The 17,660-nt window shown below is 36.9% G+C and overlaps 1 protein-coding gene across 4 annotated transcripts in view; it reads right to left on the bottom strand.

The window, feature by feature from the left end:
* Positions 1-17,660, bottom strand: part of BMPR1B (bone morphogenetic protein receptor, type IB) — a 265,052-nt gene that overhangs the window by 26,668 nt on the left and 220,724 nt on the right. For all 4 annotated transcript variants that reach the window (XM_006900754.1, XM_006900756.1, XM_006900755.1 and 1 more), the window contains exons 7-8: positions 7,771-7,963; positions 6,210-6,507 (exon numbers count right to left, since the gene is read on the bottom strand). In XM_006900754.1, the coding sequence (XP_006900816.1) occupies positions 6,210-6,507; positions 7,771-7,963 (491 nt within the window). The remainder of the gene's footprint in view (positions 1-6,209; positions 6,508-7,770; positions 7,964-17,660) is intronic.

Here is a 17,660-nt window from a genome sequence, read left to right as displayed (position 1 = left end):
GGGATTCCCATTCTTCTCAGAGTCAGCCATAGTTTGTTATGATCTACACAGTCAAATGCCTTTGCATAGTCAATGAAACACAGATAGACATTCCTCTGGTGTTCCCTGCTTTCAGCCAAGATCCATCTAACATCAGCTACAATATCTCTAGTACCATGACCCCTTCTGAACAACCAGCCTGAATCTAACTAGAGACACAAAAATTATGTACAAAGAAAACTATAGATCTTTTCTCTGAGACACAATAAAAGACTGAAATAAACTGAAAAAAAAGTGCCTTGTTCATGGATAGGAAGACTCAATATTGTGAAAATTACAACCTTACAAAAAGCAATCTATATGTTCAGTGTAATCTCAATACAGATACCAAATTCATCTTTCAAGGAGATAGAAAGAGAAATTGTCAAGTTTATTTGGGGAGAAAAGAGACTCAGAAAAGCAAAGCACTTTTGATAAACAAAAATTAAGTAGGAGGCATAGTACTCCCTGATCTCAAAACCCACTACAAAGCAGTAGTGACCAAATCAGCAAGGCACTGGTACAACAACGGGCACACAGACAAATGGCACAAAATTGAGAACCCAGAAATGGACAATTGATAGTTGACAAGGATATAAAATCTATCAAATGGGGAAATGACAACCTCTTCAACAAATGGTGCTGGCAAAACTGGACCTTCTACCTGCAGAAACCTGAAACAGAATCCATATCTCACATCATACACAAAAATCAACCCAAGATGAATCAGAGATCTTGGGCCCAAACCCATAAAGTTCATCAGAGATAAACTGGAATCAAGCTTAGAAAGTCTAGTCTATGGTCTAAAGAGACTACCAATTACAACCAGAAATGCTCAGTCTGGAGAGGACAAAATTAATAAATAGGACCTTCTAAAGATTAAATCCCTGTGTGCATCAAAAACTTTTTCCAGCAGAGCGGAAAGAAAATCTACTGATTGGGGAAATAAAAAATTGGCAACACCATTTCAGACAAAGGTCTCATAGCAACAGTTTACAAAATCCTACAGAGCCTCCACTAGAAAAAGATTGATAACCCAATTACAAAATGCACAAAAGTTTTGGAAAGACTTTTCACAGAGGAAGCTATTCAAATGGCCAAAAGACATGAACACAAGAACATGAAGAAATGCTCAAAATCAGTGGCAATAAGAGAGATGAAAATCAAAACCAAAATGAGATTCTATCTCACTCCAGCAGCAGTGGCAAAGTTTAACAGGAGAACAAGTAATAAATGTTGGAGAGGAAGAGGTGAGATAGGAATTCTTATACACCGTTGGTGGGATTGTAAAATTGTATAACCACTGGGGAAGGCAGTTGGGTGTTTTCTCTGAAAGCTGAACACAGACATTCCATATGATCCATCTATTCAACTGCATGCAATATGCCCTGAGAGAATGAGAACTGAGGCATAAATGAAGACTATACACCAATGTTCATAACACCATTATTCACCATCACAAGAAAATGGAAACAGCCCAAATTGTCTAGCCACAATAGAATGGTTTAAGAAACTATGTTACATTCACACAGTGGATTACTGTGCAGCATGCAGGAGCAATGATTTTGTAAACCACTACCTAGATTAGGAGGGACTGGAGAGCATTATGCTGAGTGAACGAACTCATCCCATAAAGACAAATACTGTGTAAGACCATTACTGTAGAAAGAGTATAACGATCTAATGGGGGTGGGGAGAGGGAGCAGAAGGGTTAGGATGGGGGTGTTAATCATAGGGTCACTTAATTTGATGGGTTGAGGGAGGAGTGTGTGAAGGAAATGGGAAAGAGCCAGTGTGAAAAACAATGTATACAGACATTGTAAATAAACCAGCATAAAAGAAAATTAAAAAATAACCACCAAAACCAAATTATAATACAAGGAAAACAAAGGTCAGGGAATCACTACAAGGGTACAGAACAGGCATCATTATTCCTAGGCAGGGGATCAATGTGACTTAGTGGTATACACAAGATTGGATTGCAATACATTCATAGAGTAGCAAAGGCACTGTGATGTATTATTGCTGTTGTTGTTAAGTGCCATTAAGTCGAGCACAACTCATAGAGATCCTATGAACAAAAGACCAGAACCTAGTACTATAACTCTCATTTTTCACTATGTTCATCGAGTTTACATAGACATGTGGTTTAGGAAGTAGATGCTTCTCCTGTTTCCAAACCTGAATCAATCTGGGTGCTCCACTAAACACTGTCCACGACAGGTAACCATGATGATGTTTGAAATACTAGATGATGTTTGACACAGTGTTCAGCATCACAGCAACCCCAATTTACTTCAGTACAGCAAACTGACAGACCAGGGCTGTATCACTTAGAAGAATGTTCATCTCTAACACAATTAACAGCAGGTCTGAAGATCCTACCACCTTTAAATGCAAGGCCTGCCCACCAGGTCCTGGTTGACTCTAAACAAGAGGCTTCCAGCCCACAGCTCATTGGTAGCTAAATCAGGCAAATCCAAACAGCTGACACCCAACTGTGAATGAAAACAACCAACCAAAACAGTTCATACCTGACCCTCACCAGGACAAGAGAAACCATCTTCCAGAATCCAACTGCTTCACACATGAGCCTCTAAACTGAAGACTTAGAGGGTGGTTGCACATATAAAGTACATACAGAAAAAGAAAATTCAAGTAGTAGAGCAGATTAAGAGAGTTTGTGTAATATAAAATTGGAAATGTGAATTTAGTCAGGAATGTGTAGAATCTCTGGAACTAGGAATGAGTATTTTATTTTCTTCTTGCTGTAGCAAATATAGAATTATTATGCACCATTTTTTTAAAAAAAAATGCAGAACCTTAGAAATAGCACCAAGAGAAAGCACCAGAGATGCCAAGCTCAAAATACACAGTATCTGCCTTTAAGGAGCTCACTGTCCCTTTGAAGTAAAAACTAAGTAAGTTATGACTTACTTTATGTAATGACTGTACAGCAGTGTAAGGAGCATCATGACGGCAGAATGTACAGGGTCACAAGAGAGGATATGTTAGGTGAGGTTATGTTGTTATGTTATTTAGTGTCAAGTTGGAACAGACCTATAACTGACCCTCCAAGTGGGTTTTCAGAGGTAGAAATCGCATAAGAGGAGATTGCCCATCTTTCTTCCATAGAGCAGCTGGTGAATTTGAACCTTACACTTTTGGAACGGCAGTGGAACTGCTTATCACTAAGCCAATAGAGCTCTAAGAAGGCCTAAAAATCACACTTGTAATAAAACAAAGATAAAAAGTGCTCCAAAAGAGAAATTGCAAATATCAGTTTTTGTGGTTACTGGGTACTCTAAAATCCATGCAAACTCAGTGACCCTATGTACAAGACTGGAAACTTGTCTGACCTTCCAACACCTTTACAATCCCTGCCTGACTTTAGAAACCATAGTTGCCGTCACTTTGTCAATCCATCCATAGTTGCCATGCAAAATTATGCTTTAATAAAATAATTTTATGATGTACCACAACACGTAGAAAAGATCAGGGGTAGATAGAGGTGGGCATGGAGACAAAGAAGAAGTGTGTGTGATATGTCACATCCCATAATCTAGACGTGTAAAGGACACAAACTGTCATGGTGGAGTATTGTAGAGACAGAATACACCTAATTAAAGCAACAATTGCAGGAACAAAAGGAAGAGCTGTATTAGGCAGCACACATTTTAGAATGGGTTGAGAGTCATAGAGTCTTATCTACCGAAATACGAAGTTAGGAAAAAAACGCAGAGCTAACAGGAAATCTGGCAATGGGGAAGGATTTAGGATAACAGAGCAGGGAACCAGAGGAGAAATTGTAGTAAACCTGGAGAAAACTTTTAAAAGCAAATAGCGATGGCAAAACCTCTGAAGGAAAAAAGAGTTGGACACTACGGATAGTGAGAGAAAAACTAAGAAAAGGCCTCTCCTGACAGAGATTAATGGTGTTGCTCAATAAAGCAGTTTGTAGAAAGGACAGAGCAGAAGCCACTTTACAAGACCTTACGAATTATTGGGCTGTGAAATCAGATTGTTCTCTGGGATTCTTTGGAGAAATTTACCAGGGAAAGAAAGAAGAGAGACGCCAGTAACTTGAGAAGCATTATGTATCCCATGCCCCCCTCCACCCACTGCACAGAGAGGCTAGAAGCAGTTTATAAGGCAGAGAAAATATCCACAAGAGATATAAAAAAAATGTAATAATCTTTATTGGCAGGAGGTTCCTATTTCTAATCTAAATTTATAGCTCAAGTCATTTCCTCTTGCTTTTTTCCCTTAAAGATAAAAAAAGAACAACAAACCTCTCACAATTTTTCATCCTCTAAATGATTAAGACCCTTAAATATTTGAGGCTAATTGGAAATCACACTTCATTATCCACTTCAGAGTTGAAAATGCCAATCCAGTAGTCATTTCTCATGATTCCTATTTTCAGATTATTAACTATCTTCATGTATTTTACTTCATGTCAGTCTCCACATTCTATGGATAAATCTTTTGAAAAATATTCCAATAAGGTCTAGCAATTCAGTTAAGGTCAAGGTTTTTAAAAGGTAGTCCTTTGATGATCACTTCATCCTCAAAATTAAAAAAAAATATCAAAATTATTGTCCTAGGGGTGGAACAGACTCAGAAGCAGAACTTCCAGTAGGTTTTTAGGGGCTGTAAATCCCCCTGGAAAAGACTGCTCATCTTTCTCCTATTGAGCTGCTAGTGGAACCAAGCTGAACACTTTTGGGTTAGAAGTACAATTCCTTACCTACTAGGCCACTGAAGTTCAAAAGTCACTATATACTAGTGGATTGCCAATTTATGTTTTGTGTTTTCGCTGCTTTTAAAGCAGTAGAACCACTAGTTTGTGGATGGACAATTGGGCTATTTCCATGTTCTTGTAATGGTGAATAATGCTGCTATGAACATTAGTGTACAAATCTCCAATTGTGCCTCAGCTCTCATTTTTCAGGGTATACTCCAAGTAGTGGCAGCACTCAAGAGCAATGATTTTGTAAATTACTACCTAACTTGGGAGGGAATGGAGAGCATTATGCTGAGTGAACTCAGTCCACAAGGATAAATATTGTACAAATCCATTATTATAAAATAAGTATAAGGAGCCAAGAGGGGTGGGAGAGGTTGAAAGCAGAGAGGTGAGGATGTGCAGGGTTGGGGGGCATTAATCATGAGGTGTACAATTTGGTGGGTGGGTGGATGAGAGAACTTGAAAGACTTTGTTCTTGAAAACAATGTATTTGGATTTTGTAAATAGACTAGTTGTTGTTGTTGTTATGTGCCATCGAGTCGTTTCCGACTCATAGCGACCCTATGCACAACAGCTCTAAACCCTGCTCTATCCTGCGCCAACCGCACCGCCTCTGACACACCCACCCCGATTACCCCAGTCACCGAATCAATCCACCTCATAGAGGGTCTTCCCCTCCTGCGTTGTCCCTCCACCCTCCCAAGCATGATGCCCCTCTCCAAGGACCCGTCCCTCCAGAAGAATCATTTCTTCTAGATAAGTCATCTGCTGAACAGAACAGAAGAATCATTTCTTCTAGATAAGTCATCTGCTGAACAGAACAGAAACTGTTATGATTTAAGTAAGGAGTAAGGAAAAAAAAGCCTTGATTCCTGAGCATCCCTAACCCCTATTCTGTAGAAACCACCAGTATAACTCCTTGGGATCAGAAAACTATACCATTTCACATCATGCTCTGGCTTATGTGTCCAGTTGTTATAGATACCATTTCTAGGTTACAGTATAATAGTGCTGAAAATTGTGGTTTGTCTCTTATTTCTTAGATAAAAACTAAGCAAGTTATTATTCCTATGCCACTAAAAAAAAAAATCACTGCCTTTCTTACTACTTTAGTATGTATCTTTTTTCCTTGAGACTTTTATCAATTTACAAATGCTATACTGAATTCCGACCATATAATCGCAGGCATTAGAGATCTCTATTAGCAAAACCCTGCAATCTAAAGTAAGTGCTATTGCTGAGTCAGATTACTTATGGACACGAAATTAACAGGATCAACTTAGAAAGTCTGCATTTTAAAATAAAACATTTCTTTTTTTCCTTCCAAATAAAAGTTGAAATGAATACAACTCTTCATCTATTAACTATCCCAGAAGAAATGAACTACAAAATGTACAATCTATAAAAGATAAAAAGTGCACTTGTCCAGCTTGGTACTAACCTAATAAATTTGACAGCCAGGCCGAGATCAGCTATACAACATGTTCCATTTTTCTTCACCAAGATGTTCTTACTTTTCAGATCTCGATGGGCAATAGCTGGTTTGCCTTGAGTACTAAAGATTTCAGTGTGTAAGTGACATAAACCACTAACAGATGAGTAGGCTAATTTCAGCATTGCTTTCGTATCTAGGGTAGTGGACTTCAGAAAATCATAAAGGGACCCATTTTCATGATAGTCTGTGATTAGGTAGAGTTGAGTCCAAGATCCTGTCCCTTTGATATCTGCAGCAATGAACCCTAAAAGGAAAAAAGGACAAAAGAGTTTGGAAGGTAAGTACTTTCTGGTGACAAATAATCTGTATTCTCCTTGTAATTGGGTCCATTCTAAATCATAATACTCCATAGGGCAGAGTAGAACTGCCCTGTAGGTTACACCAGGCTACAATCTTTATGGAAACATGTCATCAGGTATTTTCTCCCATGAAACCATTATGAGGTTCAAATCAAGGTCTTATTCTCAGTTAGCAGTTCAATATATACCTACTTAACCAACAGAGCTGCTTATTCTTCTCAAAGTTTTCTTTTATTTATCATCTCATCAATTTTTAGATGACAGCCATGACATACTTATTAAATGACTAAAAAGGGAACCCTGATGCCTAGTGGTGAGAAGCTGCATGGCAATCTTGAAGTTCAATCCACAAGGTCCAAATCGACCACCAGCTGCTCCATGGGAGAAGGCTGGGCATTCTCCCCTGCAATTAATTCCCTCTGAAAACCCACTGGAGAGTCAGCAGTGTGTGGGCTCCAACTTACAGCACACAATGTCACAACAGCAACATGAAATGCCTGCATTTAAGATTGTGTGGACAGAAAAAAAAATTAGTTTGTGTTTGAAAATATGCCCCTTTTTAACTGGTGATTAATATTTAAATTTTTGTTTCCATTAATTTTCTCATTCTCACGGCCCGTAGGCTCACACTCCCTAAATATGAATCTGCATTGGATTTCTGAGACTGTAACTCACCTCTCTCTCCTTTAGAACCTCTGGTGGATTTGAATCACCAGAAAGGTGTGGTTTTAGGGTTAACAGTACAGCCCTCTAAGGACTACACTACTAAGTGCTCAACTTCATCGTATTAAAATACTGCTTAAAACAAGGTCTTGAAAGTGGTAAGGCATAACATGACTCTACCTACTTATCAGTTTATGTTCTCCTTGAATGACACAGCTTTAATGTAAGAATATTAAAAAAAATTAATAGGGAATAATTTTACTGATAAAATTCCCACTATTTGCACAACATTTAAATAAAAATATGCTCCTTCTAATACTAACAAATACTGAAAAAAAGTATGACAATATTTCACGTCTCAGTCTTCTAGAAAATCCCATCCTATTTCCAGCCCATGAGAAGCTTGTGATGTTCCTGCGCTCATGCCAAGCAGAAAATATATATTTCATAACATGACTAGACAGATGAGTTATATACAGATGTTTAACAGAAAAACAGAGGAAAGCTAGGCAATTCTGAACATTCCTATACAGATTTGTACTCACCCAAAATATTTTCATGCCTCATCAACACTGTCTGATATATTTCTGTCTCTCTGAACCAGCTGGCTTCCTCTGTGGTGAAGAACACTTTCACAGCTACCTTTTCGCCACGCCACTTTCCCATCCAAACTTCCCCATAGCGACCTTTTCCAATCTGTTTCACCATCTGAATCTGCTTAGCTATAGTCCTTTGGACCTGTTAAATCCCAAAACACACTGTTAGTGTATTCACAGCACAACAGATTTGTTTAATCTTTTTTTCTCCAGAGAAGAAACAATTATTGCATGTAAAATATATTTAGACATTAGTTTTTCTTTATATGGACAAGTTATATTTGTATTTTTAATTAAATTATGCTACATGCTTTCAAACATAGTTGAGATTGATTTTGGATTTTCTATATTCAAAATACTGCTTCCAGAGATTAAAATAATTCATTCTACCTTTAGTAATTTCACAGGGAAATAATTTTAATATAAAAATTTTCATATCCATCATCCTAATAGGATATTAGATCCTCTGAAGGAATTCTTGCCTCTATGCATTTGGACCATCATTAAAATAAAAATTGTAATATATTGTTGGGCTCACAAGAAAATAGAGGCATCTTCAAGTACAGAGAAAGAAAATGAAACTCAAGGAACAAGGGAGGGAGAGCAGAAAGGCACAAAGAAGAGTTGAGATCATAATGAAAACCAGAAAGCATTTTACACACACATAGGCAACCTCTGGTGGTAGAGGCACACAAAACTGTGCTGTGAATTCAAAAGTCAACACTGATTGGCAGTAGGAATCCATCTGCAACTCTACAGGAAAATGACAGGAATCTCTTTTCATGTAATTTCCAGGTTCAGACACCCTGCTGTGGGTCAGCTATGAGTCAGTTCTGACTCAAAGGCCATAGGTTCGAGGATTTTTTGGCTTTTGCTGTATTTTCTTTTATATACTCACAAGGCAAGGTTGCTCTGGGCACAGCATTATCAATGCTAGGGTAGAGTTTAAACACTGATGTCCCTTACAGAAATAAGGACCTGAACCCAAGGACTCAGTATTATGTTATTACTATATTTGCCATAGGCTAGAAATATACTCTAGCTCCCAGCACAGATAAGTATAAGCTTTCTTTGAACAAAATAATTTCTTCCTTTTTCCTTCTGCCATTATGGTAGGGTAGCAGATAGATAGATACTATTGATATAATACAGCCTAATTATGATAAAATTCTGCAAAATAAACATGCAACTTGTTGGTTTTATAATATAAAAAAAAAATTCAAATGATGAAAGCCAAACAGAAAAACAGTAAGGGCAAAGGGGAGAAGATGCAGAGAAAGGCTAGGAAGATAAAGAAGGAAGAAAAAAAGAGGAAAGCAAAAACGGAGAGAAAAAGAGAATATTCCATAGGATAAACTCCATAAAAGGAAAAGAAAATGGTATAAGTAAATGGTATAAGTAAAACTCAGCAACTTCTTAAGATTATTTATCCTGGGACTTGAAAATGTAATGTCTAGTAAAACCACCTAAAAATTATAAAGAAATAGAAGACAGAATGAAAATAAAACAAGAATTAAGAGATTAATGAAATATTATTTACTGAAATATTGCAGTTATTGCAGTCAAAACAAAGTAAGAACAAAAACACAGATTAGAGTAGAAGATAAAGTTAAATGAGCTGGAAGAAAATTATAAAGAGAAAGTACAGCACATAGAAGAAGAGGAAGAAATTTAGATAATTAAATCACATAGAGATTATAGTTAGACTCCAGTAGAAAAAGATAAATGAGGGGAGAAATAATATTCAGAGAGAAACTAGCTTTGGATTTAGACATTCTTTTTTTGCTCATAGCCAGAATCCATCGGACATTGGCAATGACATCCTGGTACCACAGTCTCTTCTGAATCCAGTTAAAGTTCTGGTAGTTGTCTGTCAATGGACTGTTCTAATCAATACTGGATGATCTTCAGCAATATTTTGCTTACACACATGTTATTAATGATATCATTTAATAATGTCAGCATTCTGTTTGATCACCTTTTTTGGAAATGGGAACAAATATGGAATCCTTATAAATAAAGTAGGATGTTAAAGTGAAGTCAGTAGTCTTACATGTAAATAAATTTATTTTGCCAATTAAATTACAGTGCTTCCATACTAGCTAAACATTTTAAAATCCAGCCACAAAAACTCCAGTTCTAAAATTGTAGAATCAGAAAGCCTGCAAATAAAATGGAAGAAAATATATTTAAGAAAACAGCTGTACAGTAAGTGAAGAAAGCATCTCCTAGTTAAAAATATTTTTAAAAAAATATTTAGGGATGATTGAGAAAATGTTATACATCAGAAGTTTGGGGAATGTACAATGTGTTAGAATTTAAGAGGGGATTTTTTTATATTTGGGGGAAATCTCCAAAAGTTACTGAAATAAGCACTTAAGAATTAAGAAAAATAAGTCAATTGAATACAGAAATAATATGAACCACAAGGTAAAATAATGAACCAGATTCGGGAAGACCTATACACAATTTCTTTTTGAAAACTAATTTAAAAAGAAGCCAAGATGTATTATATCAAGATTAATAATAGCCAAAAATTTAAAATAATGAGAAGAAAACTGGGAAGCAATGATGGAGCAGATATTAAATAAAAACCAGTAGAATGCAGAAAAGCTACTATCAGTGAAGTTTTCCAGTATGGGATAAATTCTGTCTTCAAATTAACAAGTAGAAAGAATCTGATGACAGCTGGTCTTGATAGACCAAAGTCCCTCTCCTTCATCATTAGATCCTAGAAGCATAGTGTCATCATCCCATCCCTCCACTCCTTCTTTCACCATATGTTACCATCTTACCAGTTTTCCACTGCACAGAAAGCCATGCCTCTCCTTAACCAGCTGTTACTTTAAATTCTAAGCTGAAGAGAAAAATCTTGGTAGATTGATCAAAGTAGAAATGACAATGCAGGAATATACCGACTCCCAATATATTCCTCTTTTTAGTTTATACAAACTTTGGTAGTTTTCTCATTGAAAAGTGTTATTTTTCTAAAATACTTATTAAATTTTAATTTACAGACTATTTTAGGGTTCATCAAACTTTTTTCTATACTAGATCAGAGTTAATGTTTTACTCTCCATGGTCCATTTTGTCTCTGGTAACTCAACTACCTAATAGCGCGTGTAATTATCATTAACTAAACACAAAACTATGAGTTGGACTGTATTCATAAGTGTTGCAAAAAGTTAACATGTTTGGCTGTTAACTGAAGTCCATAGAGAGATACTGAGGAAGAACATACTTCTAAAAAAAAAATCAGTCATTGAAAACCCTATGAGTGTCATTCAACTCTTCACACTTGAGGTTAGCATGAATAGGAATTAACTTGTTGGTTGGTTAGTGCTAAAAAAAGAAATACTTTCCAAAGGCATCACATTAGGTTATATGCATGGGATATAATTTGTTCACCTCTAGTTTATGCACACAGTGGTCTAACAATTCTATCACATAAGACTTCTGTCATATGTACTTTTATTATCAATGTAATTGATCAATGCTTTGTGCAGTTAATGTATTGTTGTGAACAAAAAGCATATGTGGTAAAGCTAGGGTAAATGGACTCCTGTTTCTATCCCATTGTAATATAGAATCATTTTAAGTCGAAACTTACAGAGTAATACACAACTATCTCTGACTTAAGTTTCATTGATTTAGTTACTCAGTATCTTTTAATATCAAGTATTTTTTAAGATTGTACAATAATATATAACTTGAAGAGTTTTTTTTAAGAACTATTTTAGATATATAGACTACTTACAGGTATATGACAATGAACTGACAAACATTAACTTCCTTCTATTCCTTTGTTACAGATTCCAAGTAGCACTCTGGGTAAACTATTTGGCTGATAATAAAAAAGGGAAGTAGTTGGAACTCATCAGTCACTGCTGAAGAAAAATGAGGCAATTCACTTCCATAAAAATTTAGAGCTTTGGACATATTCTGGGTAGTCCCACTCTGTCCTACAACATCACTGTGGATTGGAATAAACCTGATAGCAGTGGGTTGTTTTGATTTGGGCCCTTCATATTAAAGTTCTCAGTACACATGATCTTCATCCATGCACTTAACAATATTTTAAAAGTGCTGTATTTTGCTCTTTGCTTGCTACAGATAAGATCTAAACCCAAGTCAGCTAATGGGAACTGATGCGGGGCCACTGCAGAGAAATCGGCCCACCCTCCTTGGATAGGAAAACACTTGAACCTCACCCCCACCATTCCATCATCATTTATTTGCTTCTTTGCTTGCAACAGCTTCCAGGCTGTAGAGGGATCACTGATATCCAAGATCCTACCAAGGCATAACCTTCACCTAGTACAACAGTGAAGCCACGGACCTTATGCTGAAACTTCACAGGGAGTTGAGAAGAGAATTGAGGATCCTGGACGAGTAACTCCACAGACCAATAACAGTAGACAAAAGAAACACTGCTTACATTGGTGCCCACTGGTCTCATGCCACTTTTGTGGCAATGGATGGGAATAGAGTTTAGGAGAGAAGATATAATCAGGTAAGACACTTCTCCCCAGGGCTAGCATATTGAAGTGTGGTGGAGAGAATGACCTGAAATTCTCCTGGAGAAGGGGGCTTTCTCCCATTTTGAGACCCCTTTTGCCTTGGAAACATCCCAGGGATCAAAGAGTCGAAGAGAGTTTGGACAGGAAGCTACAAAGAGGAGAGAACCTAACTCCCTGATACACTGAGGTATTAGGAAGAGAGCTGTCTTCAGAGACCTCTAATCAGAAGCCACTTAAGTACAGCATTTGGCCTTGGACCACTCTGCCACTCTGTAGACAAAGGAGTACAATAGAGTTAAAGGAGGGGATTTCAGTAAGGCAAGCTTCCTGCAGGGCTGCACTGAAGACCAGAGAGAATCTGAAGGAATGTAGGAAAGGCAATACTTTCCTAGAAAGGATTTTTAGTAAAGTGACTGGCCCATTCTAAAGATAGGAAAATGTAAGCTGGTACGAAATCAAAACCAGCAGAAATATTAGAATTATCAACAACTTACACGGACACAATAGAAACAGCCCAACACTTACCAAGAAAAACTTCACATAATGTAAAAAAAGCAAAAAACAGATTCAAACATTGTACAAAAACAAATTAAGCCTTGTCCAAAATAATTAGAGCATATTGAAGACCCAATGAATACCACAGAGTCAGGAAGGCAGAAGACATATATTGATATGGAGTTATTACAAAAGCTACAGAAGAAAGTGCAAATGATAGAAAAAAAAGATAAGGCAGAGAACCAGAAGAAAGATATTGATGAGAGTTATTTGAAAAGCTAAAGATGAAGGTGCAATTGATGGAAGAAACAATGGGAGCTATTAAGAAAAAAAAAAACAAAAACTCCAGAGACAGGAAGCCACAAGAAATATATTGAGGAGGAAAAACTTGCACAAACATGGGAAACAATGAAAAAGATGAAAGAAAGAATTGAAACCATAGAGAGTGAAGGACAAGAACTTAAAAAATCATCACAAGACAGAGAGGGTATAGTCAACACAGTACTAGAAATAAGAAAAGTGCATGAAACTGCAATCCAGAATATTAAGACCAAAGTAGTAGAAGTGTCCAACATCTGGACGTACAAAAATGTAGAACAGAAGGGATGGAATAGAGAAGCAGTGGGCCAGCAAACAAGAACATCCATGAAAACATACTAAGAGAAAAACCAGAGAGAAAATGTAAAGAAAATGAAGAATATACCAGAATCATGTGGGATGATATCAAATGGAACAATATACATATGTTTGGAATTCTAGAACATTAGAGGGATAGGGAAATTACTGAGAAAACGGCAAGAAGTTCTAGAAGAAAACGTTCCAAGTATTGTGAAGAATGGATAAATCATATTTAAGAAGCTCAGCAAACAAACAACAAATACACTAGACCAAAACAGAAAAACATCAAGACATATAATAATTAAATTCACCAAAAAAAGAGATATAGATAGGATACAAAAAGCAGCTTGAGAAAAACAAAGGGTCACCTACAAATGAGTCTTCTCTCAATTCTAATGCTATATTCCTCCTCATAGAGCCCAGCCTCCTGGATTATTTGTTCCATGTACAGATTGAGGTCCCAATATAGGTTTCAAATAAGCACAATTAAGTGTTTTGGGATTCCCAATCTCCTCAGAGTTAGCCATAGTTTGTTGTGATCTACAGAGTCAAATGCCTTTACGTAGTTAATGAAGCACAGATAGACATTCCTATACTACTCTCTGCTTTCAGCCAGGATCCATCTAACATCAATTATAATACCCCTAGCACCATGACCTCTTCTAAACCCAGCCTACACTTCTGGCAGTTCTCTGCTGATGTGCTGTTCCAGTTGATTTTGGATAATTTTCAGCAAAATCTTCCTTGCATGTAAAATAATGACATTGTTCAATAATTTCCACACTCTGTCCCATCACCTTTATTTGGAATGGGAATAAATATAGATCTCTTCTAGTCAGTTGGCCAGGTGGCTGTCCTCCAGATTTCTTGGTACAACTTAGTGAGCACATTCAGGGCATCATCTGTTTGTTAAAATATGTAAATTGGTATGTCATCAATTCCTGGGGCCTTGTTTTTTTATGCCATTAGTACTGGAGGAAGACTTATCAACGACCTGTGTAATACAGATGACACAACCTTGCTTGCTAAAACTAGGCAGGGCCTGAAGCATTTGCTGCAGAAGGTCAAGGAATGCAGCCTTCAATATGGATTAAAGCTCAACATCAAGAAAACAAAGATTCTCACCACTAGGCAGATTGGCAACATTATGATAGATGGTGAAAAGATTGAGATTTCAACTTCCATTTGTTTGGCTCCACAAACAACACTCTTAGTACCAGCAGTCAGGAAATTAAAAGAGGAATTATATTGGTAAAGTCTGCTCTCAGGGACATCTCCAGAGTACTGATGAGCAATGACATCAGTCTAGAGACAAGGTTATGCCTGATCCAGGCTGTGGTCTTCTCAGTTACTTGCTATGCATCAGAAAGCTAACAGTGCCTAGGTATGACAGGAGGTGAATCAATGCCTTTGAGCTGGCTGTGTCCTATGAACACTTCATATATAAGTGAAGAAATTAGGAAAATTTCAGTGCAGATGAGGTGGGGAAAAAAATAAGAAGAAAAAATTATCTAAAGTTAACACCAAATTTTGAAAAAGTGCCAAACTGCCTTCCAAAATGGTTGTACCATTTTACAATACCACCAACAGTGGTGTTTATTATTTGCTGTCCTTTTAAACTTTGTCACTATTACTGGAGTGAGGTGGTACCTCATTGCAGTTTTAATTTGCATCTCTCTTATTGCCAGTGATTTGGAGCATTTCTTCATGTGTCTGTTTGCAATTTGAATATCTTCCTCTGTGAAAATTCTTTCCATGTCTCTTGCCTATTTTGTAATTGGGTTATCAATCTTTTTCTTGTGGAGGCCCAGGAGTATTCTGTAAATTTTTGTTATAAGGCTCTTGTCTAAGATGGTATTACCAAATGTTTATTCCCAGTCTGTAGGTTTTCTTTTCACTCTGCTGGAAAAAGTTTTTGTTACACACATGGATTTAATCTTTAGAAAGTCCCATGCATCAATTTTATCCTCTTCAGATTGTGTATTTCTGGTTGTATTTGGTAGTTTCTTTATACCTTGGACTAGCACTTCTACGCTTGATCCCAGATTGTCTCTTATGAACATAGGAGAACATATATATGGTTTTGGGTTTTACTCCCAGGTCTCTCATCCACCTTGAGTTGATTGTTAATGGTGTGAGATGTGAATCCTGTTTCAACTTTCTGCAGGTGGAATCCCAGTTTTCCCAGCACCATTTATTGAAGAGGTTATCATTTCCCCATTTGATAGCTTTGATTTCCTTGTCGAATATCAGTTGACCATAGAAAATCTGGTCTATTCCTGGCTTCTCAATTCTGTTCCATTGGTCTATGTGCCCGTCATTGTACCAGTACCATCCTGAACATTGAAATTCAATATGGTCCAGTTATTCCACTACTTGGAATATACCCTGAGAAACTGAGAACTGAGATCTCAATACCTATGTTCATAGCAGCAATATTCACCATCACAAGAGTATGGAAACAGCCCCAAATGTCCAAACACAAATGAATGGTTTGAGAAATTATGGTACTTCACACAATAGAATGCTATGCAGCATGGAAGAAAAATTATTTTGTAAATTATTACCTAACTTTGGAGGGACTGGAGAGCTTTATGCTGAGTGAACTAACTCAGTCCCACTAGGATAAACACTGTATAAAACCATTATTTTAGAATGAGTAAAAGGATCCAAGAGGGGTGGGAGAGGGTGGAAGCAGAGGGATGAAGATGTGCAGAGGTAGGGGACTTAATTGTAATCATGGGGTTGTACAATTTCATGAGTGAGGGCGTGAGAAAAATTGAATAAATTTGTTCTTGAAAACAATATATTAGAATTATGTAAATAAAGTAGGAGAAAATCTAAAAAAGAAAAAGAAAAAAGTTAACACCAACTAAGCAGTTAAAAGGAGTCTTGGTGCTTAGTTTATACATAGGTGATTCACGTATGCTGTGACTGTGAAAGACCTGACGGTCTGTTCTTGTACATTTGGCAGCCTAGACGACACTACAGGGAAGTTCTACTGAGTTATATAGGCTCACCGTGAACCAAAAGTTGACTCAACAAGAAGTTGAAAGTGAAATCCATAAAGCACAGATGTAAAAGGAAGCCTTCCAGATTTCTTTTTCAAATATCATATGTAAAACTTCACAAACCATTGATGTTTATGTACTTTTTTAGAATGTTCCATAATAGAAACAGCATTGAATTTGCTTCTTTTCTAATGATAATTTATCTTCTCATAATTTGATAGAATGAGCAACATTAAGAATAGATATAACAAATCTCAGTGATCTCAGTTGTTGTTGTTGTTGCTGGGTTCCATCAACTCAAGTATGACGCATATCAAAGCTAGGAACAACAGACCTAAATCATGTCCTATCTTCTGCTATCCCTATCACATCTGACACACCTGAGACAACTGTTAACATTCACAGTGTCTATCTCTGTGGTTCTTCTTCTCTTTTGCTGACACTCCACCTTTTCAAGCATAATATCCCTTTCCAAAGAATAACCTCTCCTTGCAACATGCCCATAGTCTAAGAGACTTTGTCATCTTTTCCCTAAGGATCACTCTGACTATACTTTCTTGAAGACATATCTGGGTGTTCTTCTGGCAGTCCATGGAATATTCAGACTCTTTTTCATCACCACAACTCAAAGGCATGAATTCTTCTTCTATTATCTTTATTCACTGTCTACCTCTCAGATGTGCAACAAGTAATTAAAAAGACTATGGTGTGAATCAGTACTGGTCTTTAGTGTTCAGACTGACATCATTTTTCTTTAGCACCTTGGAGAGATCCTTGACAGAAGACTTGCCCAGTTCAACAGGTCTCCAGATATCCTGACTGCTGGTAGTAAACTTGTTGATTGTTGATCCAAGCAAAATGAAATTAATTGGCAACTTCAGTCCTTTCTCTTCCTATACTGATGTTGCTTATTGACCCAGTGGTGAGGATTTTTGTTTTCTTGACTTGAAATATAATCCATATTGAAGGCTGTATTCTTTGATTTTCTGCAGCATGTGTTTTAAGTCCTATTCACTTTGAAAAGCAACTTGTGTCCTCTGCATAATACAAGTTGTTGATGAGTCTTCCTCTGATCCTGCTGCTACATTCTTCTTCAGAGATTCTAATTCCATGAATTATTTCCTCAGCATACAGACTGAAGAGGTATGGAGAAAAGATATGTCCCTGGTGTATTGCCTTCCTGGTTTTAAACCAT

Source organism: Elephantulus edwardii, unplaced genomic scaffold (assembly GCF_000299155.1).
Source record: "Elephantulus edwardii isolate Elephantulus edwardi_28Jun2011 unplaced genomic scaffold, EleEdw1.0 scaffold00294, whole genome shotgun sequence".
Lineage (NCBI taxonomy): Eukaryota > Metazoa > Chordata > Mammalia > Macroscelidea > Macroscelididae > Elephantulus > Elephantulus edwardii.
Note: the sequence above shows the minus strand (reverse complement) of the source record. Positions and strands in the feature narration are given on the sequence as shown.